The sequence below is a fragment of the Chiloscyllium punctatum genome, chromosome 2 (assembly GCF_047496795.1).
Source record: "Chiloscyllium punctatum isolate Juve2018m chromosome 2, sChiPun1.3, whole genome shotgun sequence".
Classification (NCBI taxonomy): Eukaryota; Metazoa; Chordata; class Chondrichthyes; order Orectolobiformes; family Hemiscylliidae; genus Chiloscyllium; species Chiloscyllium punctatum.
Window position 1 is genome coordinate 75,868,080 of NC_092740.1, and position 18,467 is coordinate 75,886,546.

General features: G+C 38.0%; 1 protein-coding gene across 1 annotated transcript in view; it reads right to left on the bottom strand.

Annotated features, from left to right (window-relative positions):
• The window catches only part of dtwd2 (DTW domain containing 2), a 103,616-nt gene that overhangs the window by 16,288 nt on the left and 68,861 nt on the right, over positions 1-18,467 (bottom strand). The window contains exon 4 of the mRNA XM_072584302.1: positions 11,217-11,409. Coding sequence (XP_072440403.1) covers positions 11,217-11,409 — 193 coding nt within the window. The remainder of the gene's footprint in view (positions 1-11,216; positions 11,410-18,467) is intronic.

Consider the following 18,467-nt stretch of genomic DNA (forward strand, 5'->3'; position numbering starts at 1 on the left):
GCATAGGAGGCTGCTAATAAGATAACAGTTCATGGTGTTAGGGGCAAGACACAGGCACAGAAAGAGGATTGGCTGAAGGCAGAGAGGAGGTAAAAGGGTTTTTTTCCAGAATGGCAGCTGGTAACTAGTGGAGTTCTGCAGAGGTCAATGTTAGGCCCACTGCTATTCACATTACACATTTTTGATTTGGACAAAAGAACTGAGGACATTGGTGCTAAGTCTGCAGATGACACAAAGATAGGTGGAGGGGTAGATAGTGTTGAGGAAGGGGGAGGCTAAAGGAGGACATAGACAGGCTAGAAGAGTGGGCAACAATGTGGCAGATGAAATATAATGTGGGAAAGTGTGAGGTTATGCACGTTTATAGGAAGAATAGAGACATAGAGTATTTTGTAAATGAGGAAAGGCTTCAGAAATCTGAAGTACAAAGGGATTTAGGAATCCTATTTCAGAGATTACCTTAAGGTTAACATGCAGGTTCAGTTGGCAGTTAGAAAGGCAAATGTAATGTTGGCATTCAATTCAATAGGGTTAGAATACAAGAACAGAGATGTACTGGTGAAGCTATGTAAGGTTCTGAACGGACCACATCTGGAATTTTGAGAGTGGTTGTGGGCCCTGTATCTAATGAAGGATGTTCTGGTACCGGAGAGGGTCCAGAGAAGGTTGACAAGAATGATCCCAGGTTGACGGGTTTGTCTTATGAGGTGCAGTTGAGGACACTAGGTGGATTAGGGGAGAAACTCATTGAAACTTACACAATACTAAGAGGCCTATATCGAGTGGAGCATACACATCCATTAGTAGAGAGACCCTAGCACCTGAGGGCACAGCCTCAGAGTGGAGGGAAGACCCCTTGGAACTTGAGATGTGGAGGAATTTCTTTAGCCGGAGGGTGGCTAATTTGTGGATCTCATTGCCACAGAGGCTGTAGAGGCCAAGTTATTCAGTGCCATTAAGAGTGAGTTACATAGGTTCTTCATTAGTAAAGGAATTAAGTGTTAGAGGGAGAAGGCAAGAAAATAAAGTTGAGAAACATATCAACCATGATCAAATTGCAGAGCAGACTTGATGGGCCAAATGGCCTAATTCTGCTCCTGTATTTTATAGTGTGATAATCTACTTTTTGTATCCTTATCACCATCACCTTTAAACAGGACAATTGGCTTTGGATACTGGTAACTATCACAATATAGGTGGAAATCTTCTTCAGATCCTTGGCGCTGGCAAGTGTAATTCAAATTATCCACTTATTTCTTTTTCCACACTCTTTATACCTTATTTCATTAATATCTTATTTGCTTAATTTCCAGTTCATTATTATGTGTGCAACTACTTTGTTCATTGCAGTGAGGCAGACAGTAATGGAATAACTGCCATTTGTGATCTGTCTGAATTCAATGTGTATTCCTAATCAGATTTAACAAACTAAGTGGGTTTCAGCAGTGTCTGGATATGTGCCATGAAACAACATACCACATTCAACAAAACTTAAAAGCTCTGCCCTGCATATAATCACAGCAATTGTTTCAGCTACACTGCCACATCAACACAAGGCAAATTTTAATAATAGAAGTCCAATGTGTAAATTAGTTGAGAGAAGTCAGCTTGCTAATAGAAGACCTCTCTCAAAACAATCACAATGAGCTGGTAAAGAAAGAGATTATATGGGCTATCTAGTGGGTTACATAGCCATGCTATTGAAAGGACAAGTATGAAGACTTTACATCTCACAATTCCGTGTCTAGATGTAGCTTCTGAGGCCTTTAAAGTGACAGGATGTAATATTGGCACACATACGATAATTCAATATTAGTTGGCACAAAATCTACTGAGGTACATTTTAGCATTTCCTCAGACATCATTAAAAAAAGCATAAATGAAGTATACTAACAACCAGGTTAGGAATCCTAAACTTGTTCATCATCTAAAGTGTGAAGAACAACCTCCCATTCTTAATTATATTTATCTTTAAACTTATTTATTCAGTTTTTGTGGATCAAAACTGAGTTGCAGGTCCAGTTACATGTGAGGGGGTAAACAAGTGACTGAATGGATTGTTAAGTACAGCAAAATATTTGCTTCAAGCAATATCAATTCCTCCAAGACATTACCAGGCTCAAATGAGAAATAAAGTGTTGATAACCGCAGAAGTTTGAAGAAGAAAGATAAATGCAGCTAATACAACCAGCCCAGAATTTACAGAACAATGCCACAATGTGACTATTATTTCTTTATCCACCGAACAGAAGGAGGCAAAGAACCTGCATTGCTTAACGTTTCATTTTCTATGTCAAATAAAAAAATCATGAGCATAAAACAGAGTTTTACTAAAATATTTTGACAACCAGGTCAATGCAGAGGGAATATATTTGATGCAGAATGCACAGGAGTGTAGGTTCTTCACAGAGTCCTAATGTTGTCCATATTCTGAAATTGAATACATTCTAGGAATGACGGAAATCTCATGAATCTTTTATTTAGCAGATTTCCTTAAATTATTAATAGGAAGAGTAAAAGTGGTGGGAGAATATTTAACTGAAGAGCGGAATATTGGGTCAATGAGGAGGGGAGAGAAAGAGATGAACAGCCTATATTTTCTAAATTATTTAACATTCAATAGATGTGAGCATGACTAATTCTTAGATAGCAACTTTTAAGTTAATGTAGCATTGATAGAAGCAGCAAGGAAACAAAACCATTGAGAAACAGCATACAACTGAACCTGAACTGTCAAATACTAAATGCCTGAAATCACAAAGTTGATTTCAAAAAGAACTTATTTTTGCAAATTCTACAACACTTAATTACTTAAAAGAATTGTTCTCTTTAATTAAAGCCTCCATTTGAAAATTAGATATTCATGGTTTTAGAAATTTTTAAATGAGAACCCTACGGTGCTTCTTAAAATTTCTGCATTGTAAATAAATTTCTGATTTGCACCTCTGGGAAAAAGGTTAGAGATGAACCCATTTTGATGTGTGATCTTCAAAAGAAGGCTGGGATTCCCAAGGAAATACATGTTTGCTCGAATCAGGAAGTTTTATTTAAACCAATATGTCAAGAAGTGAAAACAAAAAGCACAAATGAATAATAATTTCATCTCTGACCCATTAACTTGTTCAATTATATTAAGCAGACATACTTTTATTCAGAAAAAGCTAAATTAAACCTAAAGATTTACTTTCAAATAGCTTAATTCCTTTGATATCAACAGTTGGACTTTCTGGAATTTCATCTTAATTGGAAAAAAGATGAACAAGTACATTTTCCAACTTGCATTCATATATGTTTAAGATCCAACTTTTAAAAAACCTCTCTAAAATGCCTTAGATCAAAGGTCCAATAAGCTACCAACATTTATCACCATTTCAGCATAGAGGTTCTGAATATTTAAAAACATAGCGAGGGTAAAACATCCTTTACAATACCGAAATGGGAAAATAGCCAGATCCTGATGAATTGTATCCCAGACAGATACTGTAGAAGATGAGGGAGAAAGTTACAGGGGACCTGACCAACATTTTAAAATTGTTTTGAATCACAGGGAGGTGCCAGAGGACGGCTAATGCGGTTTCACTTTACAAGGGTGGTAGAGATAGACCAAAGTATAGACCAGCGAGTTGAACATCAATGGTCGGGAAACTATTGGAGAAAATAGTGAAGGAGAAAATTAATCTTCATTTAGAGAGGCAAGGTTTGATCAGGGGTAGTCAATATGGCTTTATCAGTGGGAAGTTATGCCAAACAAATCTAGCTTGAATTCCTCGAGTGTAGGGCAGTTGATGTAGATTTCAGTAAGGCTTTGACAAGGTCCCACATAGTAAATTGATAAAGGAGATAACAACTCATGCAATTCAAGGTAATTTGGCATGTTGGATCTAAAATTAGCTTAGTGACAGGAAACAGAGGGTAGTGATAGAAGGCTGTTTGTGTGATTGGAGCCCAGTGTGTAGTGGCATTCCACAGGGAACAGTATTGTTTATGATTTTCATAATGATGTAGATGAGAATGTGGTGGGATGGTAAATAAGTTTGTGGACGACACAAAGATTGGCAGGGCAGTTGGCAGAGAGGAAGAAGGTCTTGTATTACAGGAGAATACAAATAAATTGGTCAGATGGGCAAATCAGTGGCAGATAGAATTTAACCTCGGTAAGTTTGAGATGATGCCCTTTGGAAGAAAGAACAACACAACGGGGTACTCAAAGAATGGCAGGACACTAAAGTTCAAAGAACAAGGATCTAGGGGTGCTTGTCCTCAGATTTCTAAAAGGTGGCATCACAGGTTCATAGGATAGTTAAGGCAGCATATGCAATGCTTGCCTTTATCATTTATGGCACAGGAAGGAGTCGTCACTCCCTTTTCCTGAGCCAAAACTGCAGAGTGTCTGCTAACAGCTTGGCTACCTTAAGTCAATCTTTCTGCTTTAGCAGTCTCCCAGCTCCAAATTGTAACAAATTCCTCTTCTAGCAAACAGATAAACTGAAACAACAGAACCTTAAACTCAAACCTACATCCATGATGATGTAGACTGCTCTGAGTAATCCTTAACCTGACTTATAAATTAAGTACCCTGCATTTAAAATTTTTTTTAATCCAATGATATAAATAGATTTTACAGATTTTTTGACTCTCTGAATGGTTTTAGATCACAAAACAAATAATGACTTGGAACTGTCATTACAGCAAGCATCTATAGTTGTATTCGTCAGCCACTAGCTGTTTCAGAACCCATCTTTCCAGGTATTAAACTCATAAATGGTTGGGGCTATATTACCTTCCATGTAGTAGACTTCCATGTTCTTTAATTGCATTTCCTATATTTTCTATTACTGAATTTTAATTAAAAAATAAAAAGAACATATTAAAATGAGTTATAAATTAGATACTTAAAACAAAGTGGTATGGAGAGACATGGGCAGGTTAAGGATGAGAGATTGGGGCCAAATGTCAACAGAACTGGTCTTATATCCAAGAGAATGGAGATGGGCCATCTCATCTGTATGCTTCTACATCTGCCTATTTTTGTGACTACCCTGGATCTACTATGGGAAGTGGCAACCCCTAAAATCAGCCTGGCTCTGTCTCCTTGGGATGAAAATTTGGGAACAGACATACTTTGTGAAATTGGAAACACAATTGTCTTTGAGTCTATGAATAATCTGACTCATGCTTCCCATTGCTTGGAAGAAAATGAAGACCGATCTTTCAGGTCCAATGCTTCTCAATGTTACACCCTTCACAACTACTACCTGATCTGCTAGATATCACTCTTTGGCATAATCTTGGTCATTGAAACTTGTTTCAAAACATAGACAAAAATTACCACAGATTTTAAATTAACAAATTAGGAGAATGCTCAAATAACTCATACATGGCATATGAACTAATCATTATGCCTTATCACCAAACCAGTTTCAGTGAAATGCAATTTTTATGTATAAGGTACATGATAAGTTTGCTTATGCGCTAAAGCTAAAGATGGTAGTTACAGAGCTATCATCTGCATTACTGCCAAGCCCTAGTTCTCACATTAAATATTTATGACAGTATAAAGTGGGCCAAGGTTTTAGAATCCACTTTGGCTCAAGTGAAGAGTTCAGTTTGTCATATGATGTTAAACAAGATGCTTCTCATTAAATTGATGAAGTGATAAAGCAATACAACCTGACAGCATCATTTAAAAGCCTCTAATTCTCCACAGTTACAATATTGCAAAAGAAGATTGAACCGAAGTAACAAAATAAACAATTTATGTCAGACAAAATGCACAAAATATTTTTGGTATTGCTTTTGTTCTCTCTCTTCAGATTAAAAGGAATCCTGTTATCATATTTTGTGCATGTTTTGGTATTAAAAAAATCAATTTTGTTGCACATTTCTAAAATACATAAAGACTGCCCTAGCTAGGTCCAATCATTATCTCCACCACTGAAATAATAATGTTTTCACCCTATTTGTGAACGGATATCTCAAGGACTGATGGATGGATGTAAACCAAACCTTGAGCATCAAGGAGGAGTGGTTCAAGAAAGAACTAGTTAGTCTTTGGCAAACATGTTGATCTGGATCTTGGATTTTTTAAAAAAATGATCCACTAACATTGGCAGACTTGAAGAATTTATCATCTTTGGAATATTTTACAATTTTTTTGAAAATTGGTGTTTATGATCGTTGTGAATTATTTCAGCTGCTGTATGCAAATTGTCAAAACATGAACATTGCCTTCATAGCAGCTTGTTGGATGTGACTTGTCTTGAAGCCTCCTCAGTGAGATGAAAACTTCAAACAAAAGGAATTATTTTATGAGCTTTATATTTGCAGTTTGTTAGTCTGATCGGGAAAAGCTTCAAAGAAGACTTATTTAACAATGCAAAGTTAACAGAGTGTGGTGGAGTTAAGTGCGTTACTGAGTGTTCGCTTCCCAAACTTTCATCTGTTTTTCTTGGTTGAACTATTCACCATGTCCATGTACTTGGCTTCAGAACATTTCAAATTATTCGATAATCTCTGTGGGGGTTTCTGAACAGTATAATTTGATGCTTCACTACAACACAAAAGACGATCGCAACACTGTGGCAAACCAGTAGATTGCTTCTGCTTGCATTGGATATAGTTAATTAGTTATAAACATACAACATTAAAATGTTTTTAAAATGTAATTTATGAAAGAAGCCTGAAAATCATGTTTTTTTTTCAAGACTAGAACATTTTGAGGGCTGTGGTCAACAGGGCCAGTTGCATTATGTAACACAGCATAAAGAAAATGATGCACTACAAGTAGTAGAAAGACTAATTGAAGCTCATGTGTGCTTGAAACTGTTTCTGTACTCAGACATTCATTTTTTACATTGGTCTTTAATCAAAGGTTAAAATGAAGAGCTGTAACCTTTTGTTATAATGTCGCATTAATACTTTATTTGTTGTATTTTCTAACTAAACCACACACGATAAACTCACTGAAACAATATCCGTCATTTGTCTTTGTTCTGAGTACAACACTGACACCAAGGCACATATGAAGTACAATATGGGGTGGCATGGTGGCGTGGTTAGCACTACTGCCTCACAGCACCAGGGACCCAGGTTAGATTCCCACCTTGGGTGACTGTCTGTGTGGAGTTTGCACATTTTCCCTGTGTCTGCGTGGGTTTCCTCCTGGTGCTCCGGTTTTCTCCCACGATCCAAAGATGTGCAGGTCAGGTGAATCGGCCATACTAAATTACCCATAGTGTTAGGTGCATTAGTCAGGGGTAAATGAGGGAATGGGTCTGGGTGTGTTACTCTTCAGAGGGTCGGTGTTGACCTGTTGGGCCAAAGGGCCTGTTTCCACTCTGTAGGGAATCAAATCTAACATATCTTTACTATTACTGATAACTACTGTTGCAGTGTTGTACTTCACTGTTTGGGTTCCTCAGCAAGAACTCAATGAATGAAACTAAATAAGAAAAATTGTGACTTCATTCTTGATACAATGGGCCTTATCTTAATTTGTGATATCATGTTAAATCCAATAAAATGCATTTGCTCACTGAAGTCAAGAATTCATCAATTTGTCTGCCTTTCTGCTCTTTCTTGAGAATGTATCTGTTCCTAATTCTTGCTCAGTGTCTCAGTTTTCCTTCAACCTGTGAAATATATTTGGATGATTTAAAACATTAAGTGCAGAGTTCAGCTTCTACAGCACAGGCCTTGACAGCAGATCTGTAAAAACATCAAAGTTGCTTTCTCATTGATCTCAATGATACAGAAATTGGTAGGGTGGTTAATCATGAGGAGGATGGCCTTAGATTACAGAAAGATATAGATGAGGTGGTCAGATGGACTGACCAGTGTCAAATGGAATTCAATCTGTACAAGTGTGAGATGATATCTTGAGCAGGCCACGCAGCTAAGGGAATTCATGCTGTGAGGCAGTAGTGCTAACCACGCCACCATGCCACCCCATATTGCACTTCATATGTGCCTTGGTGTCAGTGTTGTACTCAGAACAAAGACAAATGACGGATATTGTTTCAGTGAGTTTATCGTGTGGGGTTTGGTTAGAAAATACAACAAATAAAGGGAACACCGAAAATCAGAGGGATTTTGTGTGCATCTTCACCAGTCCCTACAGGTAGCAGGGCAGATGGATAAAGTGGTTAAGATGGAATATAGAATACTTGCTTTGATTAGCCAAGGCATAAAGCTTAAGAGCAGAGACATTATGCTGGAACTGTATAAAATGTGGGTAAGGCCACAACTATGGTATTGTATGCAGTTCTAAAATCCACACAACTCAGTGTTATGATTGCATTAGCAAGAGTGCAGAGGGGTTTTGCCAGTATGTTGCCTGGGTTCGAGAGCTTTAATTATGAAGAAATATTGGATAGAATGGGGTTGTTTTCCTTTGAGCAGAGGAGTCTGAGGGGAAGATTATTGAGATTTATAATATTGTGAGATACATAGACAGTGGACAAGAAAAGACCTTTACTCCTGGTGGAGGGGTCAATGATAGGGGGCACAAAGAGTAAAGGTAAGGGGAAGGAGGTTTAGCGGGAACGTGAGGAAAAATATTTTTTATCCAGAGGATGATGAGAATTTGGAACTCTCTGCCTGAAAGAGAGGTAGAGATAGAAACTGACATAATATTAAAAAATTATTAAATGTGCACTTGCATTGCCAAGGTATACAAGGCCAAGGAAAATAGGATTAGAATAATTAGGTATTTGTGTTTGAACTGCGCAGACTTGATGGGACAGAGAACCTTCTACTGTGATATAGACCCTAATGACTCTACAATATGGAGGCCTGAGCTGATCACAGTATTCCAAAGGGTTGTATAACCAAGGACCCAAACAGTTTGACATGACTTCCCTACTTTTCAATTACATTGCTCCAGAAATGTATGGCCGAGTTGGTTTGCTTTGTTATGTTTTATTAATCTGTTCTCACTTCCAATGATTCTCTAGCTCAGATCCCTTTGCTCTTCTCATTTAAAGATGTAGGTGCAACATTTATTAGTAGCATTTTAAAAATTTGGGGTCATGATTCACAAACTGCCTGCACTTGTTCTGTCTGAGGCAGATGCAAATTGTGCTGTCCAGCCATTTTGACTTTTTTTTAAATAATTGTTCACCTGACTTTAAGCAGTCATTTTATACTCCTATCCCACAATGATGTTTGTTCATGTAGCCTGTATCTTAATTTTTGACCCCATATTTTTCACCAGATCCCTCTGTTTGTTTTATTTATTTAAAGTCTATTCACGTCTATTCTAATCTTTTCTGCCAGGTCACTGCTCTGATTCCAGTTCAGGGGATTGCTATGAAATAAATAACAAATAGGAACAGGAGAAGACAAACACAGCCCCTTGAACCAGTTTCAATGCTGAATGCTTAGCTAATCTCTATCTCAATTCCACAATCCTGCCTGCTCACATTCTCTGAGAGACCACAGACAAAAGAAAATTAAAGGGAACATTCCCATCACAAGCAAAATGATTCATATTCTGTCAGGCTACTTGCAGCCAAATGTTCAAGATGCCTTTCCTCACTCGTGTTATAGAATGGTGGAATTTGTATAGTTCTGATATTTTGGTATATTACAAGTTCCGTTTCTGTCATAGTACCATAGAACTATAGAAATGATACAGGACAGAAGGGGGCCATTTGGCCCAGATTCCCTTTCAAATTCTGTCTTCCTGCCGACAGTCCTTAGCCTTGCAGCTTACAGCAGTTAAGGTGCAGGTCCAGTGACTTTTTAAAAAGACTTTAGGGTCTGTGCCTCCACCACCAACTTAGGCAGCAAATTCCAGACACCCACACCCTCTGCCTAAAAACGTTTTTCCTCATGTCTTCTCTACTCCGTCTGCCACTTAGCCCGAGTCTATGACCCCTGGTTTTTGTACTCTCTACTAAGGTAAATAGGTTCCCCTTGGCTACTCTATCCCTATCCCTCTCAATTTTGCATACTTCAATCGTATCACCCCTCAGCCTTCTATGTTCTAGGGAGAACAACACCTATCTCTAATCCATTCTCGTAGCTACAGTCTCCAGCCCTGACAACATTCTACTAAATCTTCTCTGCACTCTCTCTAGAGCAATTATGTACTTCCTGTAATATGGTGTGATGTCCCCTCTAGCATTTTTAAAAAATGTATGAAGAATTCTGACTGCAATGTTTGAGGATCTATAATAACCATAACATAAATAAAAAGGAAGAAAGATATAATTTGATAAAAAGAAAGAAACAAATGTTTCAAAAATCTTTCGCTTCATCTCAACTTCGGATAATACTAAATGGCAGCTTCTTCTCCAGTGTATAAAAAGCCACACTATATAATAACTTCATTATATATACAATGCAAAGACAAGCAAAGCAAAATAATATGAGCCTCTACAAAATCTGAAGGGAACAAAGTACATTCAAAATGTATTCTTGCACGTTTTCAAATAAAAGTGCCACAATAAAAGGTGATTAAAATCCTAATTTTCATAATAGTCAATAAACACCTTCATTAGCAATGAACAAAAACCAGAAATTGCTGCAAAAACAGAGCAGGTCTGGCTGCATATATGGAGAGAAAGCAGAGTTAATGTTTTGGGTCCAGCGACCAATCTTCAGAAAAAGGATCACTGGACATGAAACATTAAATCTACTTCCTCTCCACAGATTCTGCCAGACCTGCTGCATCTTCTAGCAATTTCTGTTTTTGTTTCTGATTTCCAACATTCTCAGCTCTTTACTTTTTTTGTTTAAATATGGTAAACAACTTTATTCTCTTGCCTCAGTAACTGATAAACCCTTTCCACCATTTCTGTGTTGAAATGGTCCCTGGTCTGAAGTCGAATTTGTCTGTCCAAGGAATGCCCATATGACATTTCATTGACTGAAAATCTGATCACTGATGTATTCTCTTTCATTGTAAGCTGCGCATCATACAATGACACTACTTCTGAATTTGACTAGCTCATATTGAGATAATTTTGATCAAGGTTAACTTTAAATTTTAACAAGGGTGAAACAATGGCTGATTTTCCCTTTTCCAAGTCTAATGTCCAAGATTAATGTTCTACTACCAACTCAACCAAGGCAGTTAATTCAACCAAGGACAGGTTATTGAGTCCCTGTCACGATCTCTGGTTGATCATACAGAAAAAAACAAATATACACTTTATTTTTAAAAGATACTGAAGTAATGTTTTGCTGCGATATTGTAATCTAATACATACTTGTTTTGGGAAGCGGAAAAGAGAATTTCCGTAAAACATCCCCTTGGCCTGGCTCCACGTTCCATCGATGATGATAATATTATATGGGGACAGTGATGAGTCAAGTTCAAGTTCTTCTAGGTTCTTTGCCTCAGGTCCAGGATATAGGATTAATGTACTAAGACTTTGGCAAACAGCTGCAAGTTCAGGATGCCTTTAAAATTAAAGAAATAAACTTCTCAGTCATTTTTACAAGTGTTTTATATTTTTCTTCTCTTTTAAAATGAATAGTTACATATGTCACATACGATTTGATCTCCTCAAACAATGTTTGCAATAAATTATTTAAAGGCTAATTTTCCATTTGGTCCTCCCATCAGCTGACAAACCTATGCAGTAGCCAGAAGCTCCAAGACTCCATATCAACCTGCCAAAGGACTCAACATCTATTTTTAGCCAGGCTCCATTTTATGGGTTTTCTTGGATTGCTATTGGTCAACAGAGAGTTCTGATACACTAAGTGACTTTTAGGTTACTCCTCTATTTGGATGCCCCATGGATGAATGTAATGGAAAGGCCAATCATCTATAAACAACAAAAAACATTAGCAAGTTTTGAGAAGAAACATATTATTGCCGCTCACATCAGCAGCATAAGTCACTGCTTGCATCGAGTATTTCAATATTATGGACAGGATCTCTTGCCACCTTACCTGAAATTGTACACATTAGGGGAAGTCAGGGAGCAAGAGGAGGAGAAAGCGATGACTGCTAGGGAAGTGGCTCATCTGTCATTTGAGATCAAAGAATTATGTTGCATCTGGCTGTAATTTCTTGGCCTGATTAAAGTGTTCTAATGTGAAGCCCATTAGATCTCAAATGAACATTACCTTCAGCCTAATTAGAATACTACCCCACAGCAGGTAAAGGCACAATCCTGCTCAATTTAGGAAATTAAGGGAAATCTGTGCTAGTTAGTTCAGGCAGCAAATCAACTAAATGAATCTTTGACCCTTCCCTCTTTGCTGTATCTGGGAACTAAGTGCTTTCTATGGACTGCAAGGAATGAAATATGCAGGCACAGATTCCAATTGTAGATAGTAAGTAGAAGAAGGTTTACATCTTAATAATATTTTCCTTATAAGATGCAGAACAAAATATTTTTCTCTGTTAAGCAGGCATGCCTGAGTCACAAGATTGTGGGTTTAATGCCAGGACTTGACTCTCAATTCACTAACCAAATGAGAAAGTGCTCCAAGTGCTGTCTTTCAAATGACATATTAAGTAGTTTCCTGGTCAAGTGAATGTAAATATCATATGGCAAAATTCAAAGAGTAGGATCTCTATTAGTATCCTGGTCAACATTTCTAGCGAACTAACATCACCAAAATCAGATAAATTAATCCCTGATCTCAGTTCTTTTTTCCCCATAGGATCTTGTATGCATATTTTCAGTTGCTGACATCACAGTGATTACTATTCAGAAATGATTCAATCCAGTTTTTAATTTCATAATGTACTTTCTCTTTGCATTTTATTTATCTAAAATCAGCTAAAATGTTTCTAGCATATTCAAAATAAACAATTACTAGTTCCTAAAATCAGACCTTTAAACTGAAGGTTTTGTTTATTTTTCTGTACTAGCTGATTATCTGAGGTATGGATTATGCACAGTCTTAAGCAGAAATTCAATGATCATGTGCTAACATGGTGACACAGACTGTTCAAATCCAAGCATACAATTAAATTAAATCACAAGGTCAATTCAAAGCTAATTATTGTTTTTGATGGATTCTCTGGACTGGCAGTTACTTGGCTCCTTTCTTTATTAATTCAAGAATATCCAAATTATCTCAATTCAAGAAAAACAGCAGTAAATAATAACGTCTCTGTATATTTTGAGAACGGAGGACTTGTTATTTGTTACTGTTTTATATGCAGCATACTGTTTATATAAGTTATATCATGGAAATTAATGAATATAAACTATTGTTGCATATGTATATAGAGTACTTATTTAGTTTATTGACTAAATAAAATTGCCAAAAGGGTTTTGTTATTTTCTCTTTATTTACTTCTTGAAGCAATAGCCACCCACTAGGCCAATCGTCTATAAACAACAAAAAAACATTAGCGAGTTTTGAGAAGAAGCATATTATTGCCGCTCGCATCAGCAGCATAAGTCACTGCTTGTATCAAGTATTTCAATATTATGGACAGGATCTCTTACCACCTTACCTGAAATTGTACACATTAGGGGAAGTCAGGGACCGAGAGTAGGAGAAAGCGATGACTGCTAGGGAAGTGGCTCATCTGCCAGTTGAGATCAAAGAATTATGTTGCATCTGGCTGTAATTTCTTGGCCTGATTAAAGTGTTCAAATGTGAAGCCCATTAGATCTCAACCATGGAGGTTGGGAATAGGAAATGGAAGGCAGAGTTCAGGGTTTGGCCCTAAGATTTGTCTGCCTCCTGGTTTTCTCTCCCTGCCTGACCTCATCATCTTGACCTCCTCTGGGCCACCCTTCCACTCCCTGCTGCAAGATCCTATACGTACCCACTGTTGAGGGTTCTCGCACTTCAGACTGCTGGGACACCTTGCAGTCTTAGCAGTGGGTATCACTCAAGATGCCACTGTTGGAACCATGTGGCTGCCATTTGGATTGACAGCTGCTAGGTCCATGTAGTGGGGTTTCCTCGTGAATGAGGGACAGAAATACCACCTAGAGCGCTCTCCAGAGACGTTTTACTCATAAAATGCTGTCCCAAGTTGAGGAAACTTGTGTTTTGCCCAACTTGTAGTAACTGTACTGCTAATACTCAGAAGAAATCATTCTCGCCAAATTTATGGCATAGTCTTTCTTTACTACATAATATCCTATATACTACTTAAATGTGAGTGAAAACTACAGAAAACATGGTAATTTTGGATAAAAATATGCAAAGCGCTATGATTTTTTATAATTTTTACAGACTCTAGTCAGTTGTACAACAGAAGGAAAAATGCAATGTGTGTAGTGTTATGTAACTAAAAAAGCTACATTCTACAAAGTAGCTGGACATGAACTACCATGAGAATAAAGGGAACAGACAGAGGCCAAATTGAAACATCAATGAAATCACAAACCTTTTTCACCCTGTTACTGTAAAAGAAATCAGATCTTTGATGATGCACATAGAACAATTTTATGGGATATTGCATCCTACAGCTTCATATGGTTCTACTTTTGATCATTTGTTGAGATAGTTAAACAAGATAGACAGAGAAAGACCTCGGGGCCTCCATGCTGGTAATAGGAAAATTAAACTAGGGTCCCTTCTGTCCATTAGTCAAAACTGCTATGGGAAGCATTAATAATAAAAGCAAAATACTGTTGAAGCTGGAAATCTGAAACAAACTGAGAATACTGGAGAAACTCAACAGATCCAGCAGCATCTGGGGCAAAATAAATAGTTTGATATTTCAAGTCTGATATAACTCTTCTTCAGTTCTGAAAAACATCCTGATTCACAGAAAATGGACATTTGATACAAAAAAGGGAGAAAGCTCAAATCTAATAATTTATTCTCAGAAACTGCAACCTTATTAGAAAACAAAATCAGTGTTTATGGCAATAGTAACCACTCATGAGGGCCAAGTTTTTCAATGTACTTCACAGACTGAGACAGTTTAGGTGGTGTCAAGAGACTGCTTCTATTTATATTACTGCTGTTGGCATTTTTTGCAAGCTTATGTGATCAATTGCAAGTTTCCCAGCTGTCAAAACAGGTTCACATAGGATTGAGATCTGCTCAAGCATTTTCTTACAACTTTCATAGTAAATATATGCAGGAGTAGGCTATTCAACCCTTTGAACCTGCACCACCATGCAACTTGATCATGGTTAACCATCCAATTGGTATCCTGCTCCTGCTTTCACCCCATATCTTTTGATCCCTTTAGTCCTAAGAACTACACCTTAGTCCTCCTTGAAAAAATTCAAAATTCTGGCCTCCTGTTTTTATTTTCTGTGGCCATGAATTCCACACTCTCATCACTTTGAGTGTAGAAATTTCACTGCCACATTCCACATTTGTTGCAGCTCATGGTACAGTATTCTTTTTGCTCTCTTTTCTTCGAGAAAGATATTTGGTACTAACACTTATTAGTATGGCCTCAACCTTGGTATCCTTTAAGTTGTACAGGATCTTGCTATTCAAAATGTTGCCATGTTCTTTAATGTGCAAGATGGATATCAGGTATTTAAGAGCAAGCTTATCAAAATGTTGGATATTTTAAAAGTAACATAACACAAGATTATTATCAATAAAAGGGTATTGAGACCCCAACATTCCAAAAGACATTTAGCTATGTTAACTTGAATGTTCACCAATTTGAAACATGCTGAGTTAGCATTTCCAACTTCAACAATATTTCACCATCTATTAGTGTATCAGTCTGACTATATATAATTGAAACGAATACACTGGTTGAAACCATTTTGACAATTATTAAATATCAATAATTAGTTTGGGGAAATACCTTTTTTTGGATTTGGTTGATACATGGTCTCTGCTTTCTTCAGGCTTCCTGGCCTTATATTTGAGCATTATTTTAACATAAATCAATACTCCAAAGGAGTGAAAATTTTGGGAGAAAAATAAAATAATTATTTCTGAAAAACAAGTGGAATACTTTATCAGTAATTTAACTACATTATTCAATTCTAATTGTCAGATTTGTTACTTCTGAATAGTCAACAGAACATTGATAAGTTAACAATGTGGCATTTCTGTGGGTGTCTATATTTTGCACTGGGCTTATATTTCTAATTTATTAATATAAGTCAATGTTGGACTTATTCAAAAGGGAATAAAAGTTAAAATTATACAATGTGAAGCATCACGGTGAAGAAAATAGAACAGATGCTTTCTGGTTCAAACAAATGCATTTGTTCCCAAAAGAATAATTACTGCATTCAGGTGGCTAATTATACTCTACTAGAAGTTGGAGATATTGCTCCTAAAGGTACATAATTAGATTCTCTCGACATCTATACTTGTTTTACTATATTTGATTTTAATGTCTTCAAGTCCAGAAGAAGGAACAGATTAATGCCTTTGAGAGCATTGGAATACTTCCAATCATTCGACATTATGTGCAAAATTTTTAATTTACACCAAATATCACCAAGTGAAATAACCAAAGAACTGCAGATGCTGGAATTCAGAAACAACATCAGGAGTTGTTGAAAAACTCAACAGGTCAGGGAGGATCTGTGTAAAGAAAGCAGAGTTAAGGTCTTGGGTCCCTTCTTCAGAATGGATAGTAGCTAGGAAAAGGTTGGTATATATGCTAGAGAAGGACTGAGGAGAGCGGGAAGGTGTAAATGATAGGTGGAGATGGAGCTTAGAGAGAAAGAGTAAAACAGATGGGCTGACAAAGTATGGGGGATCGTTACTAGCTGATAATGGGTTGTTTGTGGTAGCAGCCCATGTGATGATAAGGCCTGTTATGTGGGAGTTGGGCTAGACAAGGGAGAAGGTGCTCAGGCCCTGAAATTATTGTACTTGGTATTGAGTCCAGAAGGTTGTGGGTTCCCAAGCGAAAAATGAGATGCTGTTCTTCCAGCTTGCGCTGAGCTTCATTGGAGCACTGCAGCAAGCCCAAGACAGGTATATTGGCCAGGAAACACAGTGGTGTGTTAAAATGGCAGACAACTGAAAGCTCATGGTCATTTCTGTGGACAGCACATAGATGTTCTGTAAAAGTAGTTGCCCACCTACTTACGCTTTGTCTCCCCACTGTAGAGCAGACAACACTGTCAGCAGAGAATACAGTAGACTAGATTGAGTTAAGTGCAGGTAAAGCCCTGCTTCCCCTAGGTGGTGTCTGGGACCTCGGATGGTAAGAAGGGATCAAGTAAATGGGCAGGTCTTACACCTTCTTCAATTGGATGGGAAGGTGCTGTGGGAGCATGGGGAAATGTTGGAAGTGAAGGAATACACCAAGGTGTCCCAGAGGGGAACAATCCCTGTGGAAGGCTAACAAGGGAGGATGCTGAATATGCCTTAGTGGTGGTATCCCACTGGAGGTGACAGAAATATCAGCTTATGATCCTTTTGATGTGGATACTTGTGGAATGGTAGGTGAGAATGATAGGGATCTTAATGCTGTTGTAGGAGGGGATGGAGGCAGTGAGTGACCTACTGTGGTAGGTAGGTCAGACACAGCTGACAGCCCTGTCAACCACAGTGACGGAGAACCCCCGGTTGAGGAAAAAGGACATTTGCGAGGTCCCCTTATTGAAGGAAGTGGGAGAATGGAATGGAGTCTTTACAGGAAGCAGGGTGTGAGGGTGTATAGTAAAGGTAACTGTGGGAGTTGGCGGGTTTCTAGAGATATCGGTGGCCAGCCTAAACCTAGAAATAGGAACAAAGATGTCGAGGAAGAGAAGGGAGAAGTTGGAGATGGACCAGGTGAGGGTGAGAGCAAGGTGGACATTGAAAGCAAAATTGATTATTTTTTCTAATTCTGAATGAGAGAAGGAAGCAGCACTGATAATGTCATCAACGTACTGGAGAAAGAGTTGTTCCATGTACCTCATAAAGAGATAGGCATAAATGGAGCCCATGTGAGTACCCATGGCTACACCTTTGACCTAAACAAAGAAATAGGAGTTAAAAGAGAAATTGTTTAGGGTGAGGACAAGTTTGGCCAGGTAAAGGGTGGCAGTGGAGGATGAGGACGGTTCAGTCCTTTTTTCCAGGAAGAAGTGGCGAACCCAGACTATCTGGATGGGGACTGTGTAAAGAGATTGCATGTCTGTGATAAAAAGAGGAGCTGGCTGGAGCCCGCAAATTAGAAATTCTGAAACTGGTGTAAAGTGTCAGAAGAATAATGGATGTAAGTGGGAAGCTATTTTACAAATCGAGTTGAGGTAGGAAGAAATATGTTCTGTGGGTCAGAAGCAAGTAGAAACAATGGATCTGCCCAGGCAGCCGGCAATTCTGTGGACTTTGGAAAGGAGGTAGAAATAGGTTGTACGGGATTGGGGCCTATGAGCTTGGAGGCACTGGGACAGAGATCAATGGATAAAATGACACTAGTGACTGTTGTGGACATAATGGTCTGGTGTTCCATAGTGGGGTCATGGTCTATGGGGAGATAGGAGGAGGTATTTGAGAGTTGGCACCCAGCCTCTGCAATGTAGAGATCAGTCCGCCAGACTGCAACAGCGCCATTCCTGTCAGCAGGCTTAATTACAAAGTTAGGATTGGATTGGAGAGCGTAG